At 52.3% G+C, this 14,847-nt stretch overlaps 1 protein-coding gene across 1 annotated transcript; it reads right to left on the bottom strand.

Moving 5' to 3' along the window:
* Positions 1 to 8,485: 8,485 nt before the first annotated feature.
* LOC147646733 (maestro heat-like repeat-containing protein family member 7) lies at positions 8,486 to 14,466 on the bottom strand. The gene is made up of 16 exons (XM_086873066.1): positions 13,827 to 14,466; positions 13,569 to 13,727; positions 13,235 to 13,299; positions 12,976 to 13,125; positions 12,638 to 12,786; positions 12,186 to 12,333; positions 11,749 to 11,936; positions 11,522 to 11,659; positions 11,128 to 11,242; positions 10,818 to 10,955; positions 10,428 to 10,604; positions 10,136 to 10,291; positions 9,876 to 9,977; positions 9,550 to 9,652; positions 9,213 to 9,269; positions 8,486 to 8,923 (listed from the first exon to the last, which is right to left on the bottom strand). Exons 1-16 carry the CDS (start codon positions 13,948 to 13,950, stop codon positions 8,724 to 8,726), a joined length of 2,169 nt encoding a protein of 722 aa, XP_086729192.1. The 5' UTR covers positions 13,951 to 14,466; the 3' UTR covers positions 8,486 to 8,723.
* Between the last annotated feature and the right edge of the window lie 381 nt (positions 14,467 to 14,847).

The raw sequence follows: 14,847 nt of genomic DNA, 5'->3' as shown, positions 1-14,847 counted from the left end.
CACAAAATTCTAGAGAATTTCCACAAAATTCCAGAAAAATCCCACAAAATTCCCAGAATCTTCTCAAAACACAACCAAATTCCTGCATCATCCTACAAAATCTCCACAAATGTCCACAAAATTCAAGAAAAATCCCTCAAAAATCACTAAATTTTTTCAATATCCCACAAAATTCCACAGACATCTCACAAAATCTCCACAAATGTCCCACAAAATCTAAGAAAATTCCCTCAAAATTCTTCAAGTCTCCTCCAAATCTCACAGAATTCAAGAGAAATCCTCAAAATTCCAGGAAAATGTTACAAAATTCCTTCAATCTTCTCAAAACCTGACCAAACTTCAGCCACATCCCACAAAATCTCCACAAATTGCCAAAAAATTCAAGAAAAATACCACAAAATTCTTCAAGTCTCCTCAAAATCCCACAAACATCTCACAAAATCTCCTCACTATCCCACAAAATTCTAGAGAAATTCCACAAAATTCCAGGAAAAATCCCACAAAATTCCCTGAATCTTCTCAAAACCCAACCAAATTCCTGCAACATCTCACAAAATCTCCAACAATTTCCAGAAAAATCTAAGAAAAATTCCCAAAAATTCTTTATGTCTCATACAAATCCCACAAAAATCCCACAAAATTCCAGAAACATCCCACAAAATCTCCTCAATATCGCAAAAAATTCTGGAAAAGCCCCACAAAATTGCAGAAAAATGCCACAAACTTCCCTAAATCTTCTCAAAACATTACAAAATTCCAGAGACGTCGCAAAAAAATCTCCACAAACTTCCACATTATCTAGGAAAAATCCCTCAAAATTCTTCAAGTCTCCTCCAAATCGCACAAAATTCTGGAAAAGCCCCACACAATTCCCTAAATCTTCTCAAATTTCTACCAAATTCCTGCAACATCCCACAAAATCTACACGAATGTCCACAAAATTCAAGAAAAATCCCTCAAAAATCACTAAATTTCCCCAATATCCTACAGATTTCCAGGACCATCTCACAAAATCTCCACAAATTTCCACAAAATTTAAGAAAAATCCCACAAAATTTATGATAAGCCTCTCAAAATTTCCAGAGAAATCTCACAAATCCCCTAAATCTTCTCAAAACCCAACCAATTTCCTGAAACATCCCACAAAATCTCCATCAATTCACAGAAAATCTAAGAAAATTCCCTCAAAATTCTTCAAGTTACCTCATAATCCTAGAAAATCTCACAAAAATCCCTGACTTTTTTCAAAACCCTACCAAATTCCACCAACATCCTACAAAATGTCCTCAAATATAAAAAAAATTCATGAAAAATCCCACAAAATTCCCTAAATCTCCTCAAAACCTTAACAAATTCCAGAAACATCCCACAAAATCTACACAAAGGTCCAAAAAATTTCAGAAAAATCACACGAAATTACCTAAATCTCCTCAATTTCCCACAAAATTCCATTAAAATCCCACAAAATTCCCTAAGTTGTCTCAAAAAAAAAAAAAAACATTTAGCAAATGCCCCAATTTCTCATCTCCTATTGAATATTTTTGTTTTGGAGGCAAATTAAATTGAGATACATTAACTTTTTAAGATATCAATGCCATTGTTCTTTGCCGTTTTCGAGCAATCTGTCGAGCTGTCCAGTCTGCTTTTCCATTTTCTTCACAAATTTTGGAGTTTCCTGATTGGTGTCCTTTGCAGTGCATAATTGCTACTTGTTCAGGTTTTGTATTGCTTTTATCAATTGCAGGACTGCATCTTGATGTTTAATGTGTGTACCTTGAGAAGACAGCAGTCTTCTTTCTTTCCACAGCACTCTGTGGACATGCACTACTCCAAAGCACACTCTGAGCCAGTCCAGATGTTGACCCTTTTCCCTTTACTCAATTCTAGTGCTCTGCTTAAGGCAACCAGTTCTGCCCTCTGGGCAGATGCATTTGCTGGTAATGCTTTTGCCTCCACTATTGCACTGACTGTTGTTACCGCATATCCAGCGTATCTGGTCCCGTTCTCCACCAAGCTGCTTCCATCTGTGAATAGCTCTCACTCTGGGTGCTCCAGTGGGATGTCTTTCAGGTCTTCTCTTGCCAAATAGGTGTCCTCTATTACTTCTACACAGTCATGCTCTAATGGGCCTTCTTCAGTTGTGGTACCCAGGAACAGAGCTGCATTCAAGAGGTCAGTTGTCTTTAGTGTGACATCATCCTGCTCAGTCAGGATTACCTGGAATTTCATCATCCTGCTTGGAGATAGCCAATGGCCCCTCTTTTGTTCTAAAACAGTGCTCACCATGTGTGGCACAGAGACATCTATGTGTCTACCCATGGTGAGTTTCCTGGCTTCTTGTGGCAGCATCACGCTGGCTGCAACTGCCCGCAGGCATGAAGGCCATCCAGCACTCCCCTTGTCAAGCTGTTTGGAAAAGCAGCCTACCGGCCTTTCCCAGATTCCCAAACCTTGGCTCAGCACTCCCAGTGCTAGGTGTAGTCTTTCATGCACAAACAGCTGGAAATCTTTGGACAAATCTGGCAATCCGAACGCCGGAGCAGTTGTCAATGCCTCCTTCAGTTTGAGGAAGGCCTCCTTCTGTGCTCTGCCCCAGGTAAACGGCTGCGTCTTCTGGGCCTCATCCAGGGCTTTTGCAATTAGTCCATAGTCCATGATCCACAGGCAGCACCACCCTGTCATCCCAAGGAAGACTCGCAGCTCATGCACGTTCTGGGGTTCTGGAATAGCACAAATAGCTTGAATACAATTAGTACCCAGCTTACATTGCCCTGGTGAGATTTCACATCCCAGGGAAATCACACTCTGCCAGGCAATTTGTGCCTTTTCTTTCGACTCCTTATATCCTCCCATTCCCAGCTGATTTCAAATTTCAATTGTTACCTTTATGCAGGTTGTTTTCTCTTCTGTAGCTATCAGTATATCATCAACATACTGTAACAGCAGGTATTGTTTTCTTGGTACTTGCCCGTTCTCGGTCCAAATCTCCAGCTCCTTCCCCAGCTGGCTTCCAAATAGGGTTGGACTGTTCTTGGATCCTTGTCAGAGTCATGTTCAGGTGAGCTGAGTTTTCCTTCCTATTTCTGGATTTTCCCACTCAAAGACAAACAGTTACCTACTTTTTTTGTCAAGGGGTATGCAGAAAAAGGCATCTTTTAAATCAAGTACAGTAAACCATTTCTCTTTCTCTTTTATAGATGTTAACAATGTGCAAGGATTAGCTACCACTGGGTAAATATCTTTAGTTATTCCATTTATTACTCTCAAATCCTGCACTAGTCTTTATTGGTCAACACAGAAATTTGGACTCCAGTGTTAACTACAAAAGTAAAAAGTGGATGTATAGGACCCACTATTATTGAGAAACAGCTCAGACTATTCAGCCTAGTCTTCACAGAAGTATGGGGAACATCGTTTATTTCTATCTTTAGCACACTTTTATAGGGTTTTACAGGGTCCCCGGGCTAAGCAAGTTACTCTTGGTTAATCCACACAGGTTTACATTTTTTCTCTTATACACAAGGATATTGTTTTGCTTCATTCTCTCTGCTTCAGGAAAGTTTCAAGGACATGAGCCTTTAATATCACAACTTATACCAAAGGCTGGTTTGTGCAGACAGACCTTTACTAAAATATCATGCCCACCTTCTGTTCAAATATTCTCTACACACTATTGCTGTAATCAGTATGTCTCCAGTTTTGTTATCTCTAGTGAGCATTTGAAATAAAAGCAACCTCTGCCTCTCTGCTCACCCAGGAGAGGCAGAGTTCCCAGTTTCCCTGATTCTGAGGCTCTTTGGGCTCCAATCCCAGAAGCTGAGAAGGAGACGGCTTTGGCTCACAGCCCAGAGCCTGTGGAGCTGTGCTGGGTTATCCAATGGGGCATTCCATACAATGAACTTGGGACAGTGCCAATTAGAAACAACTTCACTCAACTTTGAAGTGAGAAGCCATCTATTACCTTGCTGGGGACCCCCTTCTTTATCTCCAGTGACCACCAATACTGGCAGTGAGAGATTTCTTTTCTCTTGTCTGGGTTTTCCTTAAGAGAACCAATGCATCTAACACCTTTGCTTTCTCTGATTTTTCTTCTGCCATTTTTACAGGTCCATCATTTCTACTGGAATGAATTAGCTCTTTTGGAGGGTAAATTTGATTCAGGAGAGAGGTTTCCCCCTCTTCTTTCCTCAATTCTTTGCTTAAAGCCAGTTTTTGGAGCTGCTGTAAAACAAGCTCCCAAAACTGAGCAGAGTAGAGTTTGATTTTTGACCAGTTTAAATTTTCTTTCATCTTGTAAGGAACACACTCTATCAATCACATTTTCCAAATTAAACCAGTAACTAAGCGCCTGCTTTTCCCCTCCCGGAGAAGGTCTGGCATTGTGTTTTGCTAACAGAGCATAAAATGCAGCTTTAACTTCTGCACTGCCCTTTTCAGTCATTTTTACAAAGGGAAAACCACTATAGGGAGGTATAAACTTCAATTATAAACACACCCACACCCACACCCACACCCACACCCACACTGCTTTTTGCTTCCCTGTGTGGGTAAAAAGACCAAATCTGCTCGGGAGGCACTCTTTCAGTTTAAAATTCTGATTGTCTCTTTGCTACACCAAGCACTCAAAATTCATACACACAACAACAACAAAAACATTCCCACCCTTTTGCACTAAGAGATCATTTGTGAAATTCTGCAGACAGAGCCCTCAAGTGAGTGTGGGGTGCTTTTCACCTCGGCGTGTGCAGTTTGTGGGAAATTCGAGTTGCCCCCCTTGCTTTCTAGACACCGCTCACTCTCTTGGGAGTGTCGGGCTGGGTGCGGCTGGAGCAAAACATCTTTCCCCTAATACAGACTGCACAACAAACCTGCAGCCCCTTCTGTCTGTCAGAAATCCTGTCCGTGACTCCAGTTTAAATGTCATGATTCGCTAACGCCAGTGGGAGTCGCGAGAAGTTTCTTTGATCTCAGAGGACAAAAAGAACACAAAAAGATTTCAGTTTAAATCACAACAGCAATAATGTACATTTATTTTAGTGACAACAAGTGTTATGTGATAGAGGAGGGGGAGAGAGAGAGAGAGAGAGAGAGAGAGAGATAAAGAAAACAAAGTAAAGAAAGAGAGCAGAGGAGGTTATCACTACCAACAGATGAGATGGGGACGCTGGAGTGTTTTTCCATGGGGAGATCTCGCCAAAATCAATTTAGCCTTATGGAATTCTTCCCCAAAGTGACCTTGTTTCCAATGTGCTAAGAAGCACCCCAAAGGAGAAGTTCCTGCTATGAGAGCATTGCTGCCCAAAACCCCTTTAAGCTTCTCCATGTCACAACTACAATACACCACAAATGCCGAACCTGCAACGCTTTCGCAGTCGTCTGACGGACGGCGCCCAGGCAATCCCAACAGGAATTCCTTTAGCCCAACCAAGCGCAGCTTTTGCTGCGTCTTATTGGCAGGCACCCAAACCAAAGTGAAAGCACCTTACCTCTTCTCCTGGGGACGCTGTGAGCAGCGCAGACGGTCGCGGCCGATGGGCTCCCCGAGAATCCCTCGGTGCCGGCTGGAGCAGGATCGGGTCGCCAGCTCGCTCAGCAGCACTCACAAGGTCCCATCTGGGTCACCAAAATGTTAGAGTTCAGGCACACACATCATCACACAATGATTATATGCAGGTGCTTTATTGAAGAGCTCTGGGTGTCAGGGGTACACAGACCCAAATCTGACCCGATTTGTTTTTGAGTTGAACATGTTTTATACTCTATCGTTATACAAATTACATATTAATTATGAAACTTACACTGTTCTACTGTATGCATTGTTTTTACCCTAGCATGGATTTCTCGTGATCCCACCTCAGCCCCCTAACATTGTTCCTCATGTTCTTTAAACAATAATTATATCTAATCACATCTAACAATTCTATCATTTATCATATATTGATTACACAGGTGCAGTTTCACATGATCTTTAGCAAGCACAAGGCCTAACATTTCCAGGGCCTACTTTTCCCAGGGCTTGTCAAGCCTAACTTTCTTTCTGAGTTCCCGAATTTCCTAAGATTTTAAAATGTTTTACCATCACCTCCAGACACAAAGAGTCCTGCCTGAACAGTCACAAAGCTACATCTATTTTTAATTTTAACTGTTATATATTTTTCCAGAGCCTGCTGGCTGTGTTCAAGGTTTTCTCCCTATTTCCTCCCTAGTGCACATTCTCCAGAAACTCTGCTTTTACATCCTTTTGCATTGATTAAAGTTACCTGCAATGACCAGTCAATCCAAATCCTGGGAAAACTTGAACTTCAATGTGTACCTAGGCAAAATATTTACCTCCCACATCTGAAGCCATGAGCTGCCAAGTACTGTCCCCACTGTCATACCCTGTCCCCTGGAGCTCTGCTGATGCCATTTCAAAGGGGTTGCCAATGAAAACAAGTTTGAATATTTTGGTAGTTTCCACATTGGCATTAAAATCCTTGACTAGAAAAATCACAAGTCAAGATTTCTAGGATTCTTCCATACCAAAGTTGTCATTCTCACCCTGGATTTTAGAGTGTCTGAACAGTCAGACAAGGTTTTAGTTTTAGACTCTACAAAGTCCCTGCTGTTCGGCGATCCCATTCCATCAGCATATAGTCCTGATGATTCCTTTAGGCAGGAGCAGCAAAGGCAAGAATGAGCCAAACAAGCTGTTCCTGTGTTCTCATGTCCTGCACAGCAGCAACTGGGAGTTCAAGAATGGATTCAGGAGACAACGGGTGCACAGGGAGCCACCAAGACTTTGGGATGCTGAAATGGACCAGCCTGGTGCCTGTGCCCGGGCTGCACGGGGCTGAGCTCCAACTGGACAATCTAACAATGGTTGAATGGACACACCATGGGCCACTGGAGACTCCTACTCCTAGTTCTGTGAGCTACACTATTCACCTGTCATTCACCAGATGATATTTTCATCTTTGCTTGAAATCCAGGAGAGGAAAAGGTCAACATGGAAAAGTGTTCTCCCAATTCTAGTGACAGCTGTGCCTGCACAGCACCTGTGCCCATGGCAGAATGGTTGGAGACTGCATGATGTTGATGATACTTTGCAACACCAAGTGCTCTTGGATTCTGGGATTGCCCAAGTGGAGATCAAAACTGAGCCGTGTAAGTCCCTGCTTTTTTTCAGCACATGCTGCTTCTTCCTTTGTTCCAAGCAAGTCCAGGATTTGGTTTCATGTGACTTCAAGGTGCCTGGACAGATGAGAGGGAGGGCAGCTGCCCCATCAGACTCTCTCTCTCTCTCTCTCTCTCTCTCTCTCTCACTCAGGATGCTGCCAATGCCGCTGCCTTGGGACACCTGAGTGTGGAAGACGAGCTCGCCCTCAAGCATGGCCATCCAAGTCAGTCATGGGCACAGGCTGCAGCTGAAGCTGGCAAGCGTTGTTGTAAGGCTGCAAGTGAAGAGAAAGCCATTGTGGCCAACTCTGCTGAAGCCTTTTGCCAAAGCAAAGGCAATTGTGCCCAAAGCATCCCCCTGTTTGGCACCCGGCTGCTGCGGACGCCTCAGTGCGCAGGTGCCGACGTTGGGGCTGCTGCTGTTCCTGGGCACACTCTGCTGCTGTTTCTGTGGGCTCCAGAGCCGCTTGGGCAGCAGCCACTGGGCAGCCCTGCTGGAGGAGACATTGCCACCCTCCCCATGGTGGCAGCAGCTCTGTGGGCCCCAAGCTCTGTGTCAGGGGGGCCTCAGTCACAGCAGCGTGGCCTGGGCAGCCACGAGGGCCCGGGCTGGCCGCCAGCCCTGCCTCTGCCCACTGCCCCTTCCTGGAGGCACCCAGTGGCCGTGGCCTGGCAGCACCCCCTGCCCTCCATGTCCCCAGCCAGCCCAGCCTGGGCACCTCGGGCTGTCCCCACCCTCCTGCTGGGGTGGTGTCCCAGCCTCCAGGCCTTCTGCTGCAGGCCTGGGGGACATTTTGGGGCAGCACCGGAGCAGCCGGGTGTCAGGGACCAGGCGGCTGCCCGGGGGCTGCTTATGGCCTCTGACACCCAATTCCTCAGGGCTTCCCACCACCCCGGCTCCTCCAGGGCCTTCTGTCCCCTTGGAACCTCCTGCCACCCACTCCTTCACACATCCCCCTCGTGCCTTCCCACTGCCTTGTCCCGTCTGGGCCTCCGCAGCCCCTCATCCCTTCACGGCCTCCCAGCACCCCGTGCCCTCAGGGGCTCCCCCAGCCTGGCCCGGCAGCAGCGCCGCAGCCCCACAGGAGCTCCAGCAGCTCCTCAGCCATCACGGCAGCAACACACGGGCAGCAGGACACAGACGGCGCTTCCTGCCTGCCACAGGGCTTGTGGCTTCAGCACAACCACCAAAGGCCAAGGGGCTTCTGGCCATTTCCCCTGCACCACTGCATGCCCCGGCAGGTTGCTGAACACAAGAACCCTTTTCCCTCTCTTCCCCTATGCCCCGCACACCCTGGGCAGCAAAAGAAAGGTCTTGGGACTCTTGTGGTTTATAACATATCCTATATTATTTACATACTAGATGGAAACGAAACGAAGAACAATCTCTATGAAACAAAAACTAACAGATGGCCCATGTGGCCCCAGAAGACAGAGCCTCTCAGCCCTAACATATCCTACATTATTTACATAGTAAAAAGAAGAGAAAAAAGGAAAAGAACAACCCTTATGAAATAAAAAATCCTGGCTGGCCCATGTGGCCCCAGAAGACAGAGCCTCTCAGGTCAGCTCTGAGTACACCTCCAGCAGTGCAGCCAGCCCAGGCCCGACAGACGAGGCCGTGTCCTCCATGCCCTGAGGATTTGGTCTTGCATCCTCTGCAGGATGGAATATCGGGCACTCTGGATGGCCCGGAGGACATACAGCGTTTCAAGTGCCAGGTCTGACACGGCACCGCTTCTGTCCTCCGTCAGGCGTTCGAGGGCTGCAAGAGAGACGAACAGAGCCACGGTCACACCCCAGAGCTGTGGGGGCCCAGCGAGAGCCCCCTGCCAGGGCCATGCCAGCCGGCTCTTGCCTTGGCCAGGAGGGAGCAGGGACCAAGGGGGTCAGCCCGAAGCTGCTGGCCACAAATGCCCCACGTGGCCCTGAAATCTCACTGTGCTCTGCCCACGCTGCCCCTCATCGGGACAGGGAGCAGAGCCCTCCACAGCCTGGCCAGGGCTTGCAGCTCCCCCGACAGCCAACACTGTCAGCCCGCTGCCCTGGCTCACCTCTGCACAAGACCTGGAGCTCTGCGTGCTGCCCCCTCAGCTGCTCCCCGGCCATCCCTGAGAACACAGAGCCTGTCAGGGTCCCAGCAGCACAGCTCCCTGACAGCGGCGCTGCCAGCCCTGTGGCCACACGGCCTCCTGCCCCGGCAGGGCTCAGCCCGGGCCCTTACCGCATTCTAACCCAGCCCAAGGGCACGGCTGCCAGAGGCCGGCAGCAGCAGCCCCGAGGGCAGCCGGGGCTCCAGGGCGCCGGGCCCGGGTGCCGCTGCCGGGGCAGCAGCCGGGGCTGGGGCGGAGCTGCGGCGGGGCGGGGAGGGAGCCCGGGCTCGGGACTCACCGATGACCCTGATGGCCGCCGCTCGCAGGGTCTCCTGTGGGTCCTGCAGGTACTGCAGGGCCCGGCGCAGGTGCTCGGCCAAGGGGATCCTGGGGTCGGCCAGCTGGAGAGAGCGGCAGGAGGGAAGGGTTGGCGCGGGCTCTGTCCCTCGGCCGGGCGCTGCTGCCTGCGGCCAGCCCCGGCCTCCCGTGCCCGGCCAGCCCTGAGAAGCCGTGCGGCCCCCGGGTGCAGCAGTGGGCAGGGGCACAGCTGCCAGCCCCACACACTGAGCACCGGGGCCAGGGGGCTTCTCTAGCCTTTGGCTGGCACTTGCAGGCTGCCCTTACCACGAGCTTGGCAAACTTCCACAGCTTCTCCTTCCTCACAGCTTTTTCCAGGTCTGGCCTCTTCAGGAAGCCAGCCGCGCGAAGGAGCGTTGTCCGAGAGGCCTGGGGAGCAGCAGAGAGCCGCAAATGGCCCCACAAGGCAGGGCACAGGAGTGTCCCAGTGCCAAGGGCTGGAGGAGGCTGCAGCCTGCAAGCCTGCGTCAGGGCAGGAGGCAGCTGAGCCCCCTGCCAAGGCGCAGCAGCAGCCCAGGAGTCCTCACCTCTGCCACATGCCGATTCTCATCTTGGCAGTGGAAAAAGAGTGGGAGCAGGCTCTGGTACACTCGTTCCTTCAGGGGCTTTCTTCCTTCTTCTTCTGCTGAAGACATCACTCTTCGAAGGAGAGACATGGAGAGCAGCTGCACCTGGCTATCAGGCTGTATGAAAGGAAGGAAGGAAAAATGACCTCATCATTGGCTTCTTGTGGCCCACATTGGCGCAGGCCTGCAAATGCACAGGGCACAAAGTGTCCAGGCAGCAGGCAGTGGCCGTGGCTGGGGCACAGAGCCTTACATTGTCCAGGAGTTTCAGGAGCGGCTCAGCCAGCTGCAGGGCCCTGCGCCAGGATATTGGGGTGTCTTCATCCGTGAAAATATAGCTCAGGAGAGCAATGCTCATCCTGGCCACGTCACTGTCCAAGTCCCACAGGAGGTGCACTAGTCTTCCTGTCAGGCTCTGAATTCTTTCGGCCTGTGCAGAACACAAGGGTGTGAAAGCCCGGGCAGCTGCCGCAGGGCCCAGAGGCCAAAGGGCTGTCCCAAAGCACTCGGGCAGCTGAAGCAGGAGACAGGAGAGCTGGAAGGAGCTGCCTCAGCGCCCAAGGCAAAGGCCAGCCAAGGCCAAGTGACAGCATTGCCCAGCCTCATGCTGCCCACACGGCTTCAGCTGCTGCCCCCTTCTCACCATGGAGGGACGGTCCCTTAGCATGAGGAGAGCCCTGAGAACCTGGTGATGCATCTCTCTGGAGTTGTACCACAGGTACTTATACAAGATCTCCATTAGGCTGTCACCACAGTCACTCAAGTCCAGGCAATCTAGGAGCTGAAAGGCACAGGGCAGTGAGAGGGGAGCTGGCCGGCAGGAGCCTGGAAGTGCGCAGGGCTGGGCCCAGGCAGTAGCACAGGGCGTGGGTGCCATCCCAGGCAGCTGTGGCTATGCCAGGGGACAGGGCTGGCAGGGAGCTGAGCGAGGTAGTGCTGGCCATCAGGCTCACCTCCACAAGGAATGCCATGGCAGAGACATCCCAGTGTGGCAACGGTTTGCTGAGCACCTCAAGCAGGTAGCTAAAGATGCTTTTGCACAAGTGGCCAGATGCACGGCGCATTACCCTGGAAGGCAGAAAATGGCAGAAAGAGTCTCAGCAAGGGTGCGAAAAACCTCTCCCAGGACTGACTGACACAGTTGTCCTATTGCCCCAGCGCCCTGTGAGGGTATTTGGGCCCTTGAGATGTGGCTGCTCCTGGGCACCCTCCTCTCACAGCCTTTTGCAGTCTCCTTGGCCATCCCTCGGTGACGAGGTCCTCAGGCCCATGGCCATGGGGACTGTGGGGGGGCATCCCGGGCAGGGGGCACAAATGTCAGAGGCAGTGGGGAGAAGGGGGGCTCACCTGGCCAGCAGACCCATGGCATAGTGATGGGTGTCAGCACAGAGCAGCGTGTCCCAGCCACGCTTGCGTTCCATTGCCACCACCACATGCTCCAAGTGGAGACTGCAGAGCAGGGCCTTCAGGGTCTGCACTGCAAACCTGTGTGCACAGCAAAGCCCAGGTGATGCTGGGAGCACTGGCTCTGAGGCTGGGGAAGTGGCAGGGACAAGAGGACTGGCATGGAGCACCTGTTGGGGCTGGTGGAGAGGCCGTGTTGCTCCTGGCATTCCTTCCAGAAGGTATGGACGTCCTCTGTCATATACAAAGTACTGAAGTACGTTTGGAAGAGGAGATGCACAAAGAGGCGGGGGAAATAGACTGTGAGGATCTGTGGGCAACAGGGCCCCTGGAGGATCTTCCACATCACCAGAGTTGCCTGTAGAGGACAAAGCAGCCCGAGACAGCGCTCAGTGCCGGGGTGTCCGTGTGGCAGGGCCTGAGCGTGGCAGGGAGAGGCCAGGGGAGACGCAGGGGGAGCAGCGGGCCTGGTGGCCCTGAAGCTGCCCCTAGGCCAGGTTTGTGGCCAGTGCCTGAAGCAGGGAGATGCAGTGGGGGAAGGAGGCAACAGAGCTGCTGGAGAGGCGGCCGGCCTTGCGGTGAGCAAAGGCCAGCTCCCGGAACTCACAGTCAGGGAAAAGACAGCTGTCTTGTCCCCATCAGAGGTGCCCAGGTTTTTCTGCGGCCAGCTCCCCACCACATTGATGAGGAGCGGTGTCACTTCCTCTGAAATCCAGGGCGAGAGCAAGATGGTCGTCCACATGGCCATAGCAGCTCTGCGGGGTCAGACACAGCACCGTGGGCTGGGCAGCAGCGGGGAGCTGAGCTGGCCGCCAGCTCTGCCTGTGCCCACTGGCCCTGAGCGGCAGCAGCAGCCAGGCAGCCCAGCCCTGTGGGGACAGGCCCCTGAGGGGCAGGCTGGCAGCACGGCAGCAGGCTCGGGGGCCGACTTTGTAGCAGGGCTGGCAAAGGGAGCAGCCAGAGGGCCCTGGAAGTCTGTGTTGCTCACAGCCCAGGGCCGGGCTGTACAGGGTGATGGGCTGGGGAGCCCTGAGGCCTTGGGCCAGCTGGGCCCCATACCTGTCACACGTTGGGGCCACCCGCAGGAGAGTGATGGCCACATCATCGGGCTCTGCCTCGGCCACTTGCATCAGGGCCCAGTCCATCCTGTGCTCAGCAGCCTCATTGGCCATGAGCCACTGGTGGATGTACCTCACCACGCCGGGCACCTGGAGAAGGCACAGGGAGACTTGGAATGCTAGCAGAGGGAGTCAGCAATGTGCCCAGCTTCTTCCCCAGACAAGTGCTTCTCTTCCAGCCCACTGCCATGGCCTCAAAAGCTTCAAGTGAGCAGCAGGCGTGGCTTGGGAAAGCCAAGCAATTGCTGGAGGATCAAAGGCTGGCCACAGGCTGCTTACTTGCTCTGGATTGAAAAGAGCCGTCTCTACAAGCAGATCCAGCTGGGCAGCGCTGCTCTGTTCTGCCAAGACCTCTGAGGATGCCTTGACCTCAGTGTCCATAGGTCTGGTGTCTTCCTTGCCAATTCTCGTGATAAATTGGTAAAGAAACTGTAGGAGAAGGGCAGGAAGACAGGGAAGTTGCATGGAGTGCTCCAAGTGCAGTGCTGGGCTGAGCAGTGCCAGCAGGCCCAGCGCAGGTGGGGATGGCTGCAGGTACCTGCGCTGCTCTGCGGAAGCGGCCACGGGCGGTGTCCTGCTCTTGTGTGCCGTCCATGGCTGCATCTGGCAAAGAGCAGCCAGAGCTGAGGGGCTGCGGGAGAGGCCGGAGAGCACAGCCTAGCCCTGCGTTGCCCAGGCAGGGACAGTCCCGGGATGCCCCAGGGGATGCAGCACGGCCACTGCTGCGGGGGCAGCCCCAGCCCCTTTTTTGTGCTGTCCATGGGTGTGTCTCCACAGGACAGTGTGGGATGGGATGAGATGGGATGCAATGGGATGGGATGGGGCCAAGATGGCCGCAGGCACCAGCCCTGTGGCCCAGCTCTGCCACTCACCCTCCTCCAGCGGCTGCAACTGCTGCACCTCTTCGGTCTCTGGTGCTGGGGCAGTTCCAGGGCCTTCTTCCTCGACCTCCTCCTCTTCCTCCTCCACCCAGGCCAGCTTGGGCACTCTTGGGGGTCGCTGCTCCCTATCTTCTTTCGGACTCTCCCATCCTTTCCATAGGAACAGCACCAGGGGATGGCATGGCATGGAATGGGATGGGGCCAAGCTGGCAACAGGCACTAGCCCTAAGGCCGAGCTCTGCAACTCACCCTCCTGTGGTGCCTGGAACTCCTGCACCTCTTCAGACTCCTGTGCCAGGACAGCTCCAGAGCCTTCTTCTTCCTGCTCCTCAAGCCAGGCCAACTTGGGCTCTCTTGGGGGTCGCTGCTCCATGGCAGTGACTGGATTTATGGCTGCTTGCAGGAGTGATGGCTCGGAAAAGCTCAGAGTCAGCAAGTCCTGCAGTCGTGCCTGGAAGGCACCTGCAAGACTCAAGTCCTGGCAAGATTGCAAGACAGCGAGTCCTGCACTTGGGTCTTGAGGGCTCCTGCCACAAGGACAGGAGGCTCCTCGACAGGGACTGTGGTCTGGTCTCAAGGGCAGAGACTGCAGGGATGGGCGACACGTCGGAAAAGCTCCGGGTCACCAAGTCCCACGGTCTGCCCTCAAGAGAACCTTAAGATGGAAGGCTCAGCAAGGCCACAGGTCAGCAAGACCTGTGGTCTGGCCTCGAGGTCACCTGTAGGAATAATCCTTCAGAAAAGCTCCAGGTCCGACACAAAGGAGTGCGCTGTGCGGGGGCTCCTCACAGCACCGCTCTGGCGCGTCCTGACCCGTCGCGTGCACCGAGCACTGTGGCGTGGCCCTGTCACCGCCAGCTCCTATGGCAGCACGTGTCACAAAGGGCCCTTTGACATCTGCTCCCGTTGCCACCATCCCACGGTGACCGTGCTGCAGCGTGTCACAAAGGGCCCTTGCACACCCTGCCCTCCGCCCTGGGGCCGCCCCCATCCCCCCCAAGTGGCCCAGCTTGGAAGGAATCCCTTGCCCAAAGTGTCTAAGACAGCCTGACGGGATCTTTAGGAACAGCTTGTTAGAAATGAAATGGAGGCAAATTTATCAATAAGAATTTTATTGAAAACTTTGTAAAATTTTCTCATGCAAATGTCTCGGTTTTTGGAGACAGGTGTCTGCTAGGGAGGGCAGGAGCCTCCCTTGGAATGAAAAATGTAGACCCCCTCCCTCCGAATTATGATAATCTTGAAATCAAGGGGCTCTCAGGCAGAGATC

The sequence above is a fragment of the Cyanistes caeruleus genome, unplaced genomic scaffold (assembly GCF_971803275.1).
Source record: "Cyanistes caeruleus unplaced genomic scaffold, bCyaCae1.hap1.1 HAP1_SCAFFOLD_81, whole genome shotgun sequence".
In the NCBI taxonomy this organism is placed as follows: domain Eukaryota; kingdom Metazoa; phylum Chordata; class Aves; order Passeriformes; family Paridae; genus Cyanistes; species Cyanistes caeruleus.
The sequence above is the reverse complement of the archived record's forward strand: the minus strand, read 5'-3'. Positions and strand labels throughout refer to the sequence as shown.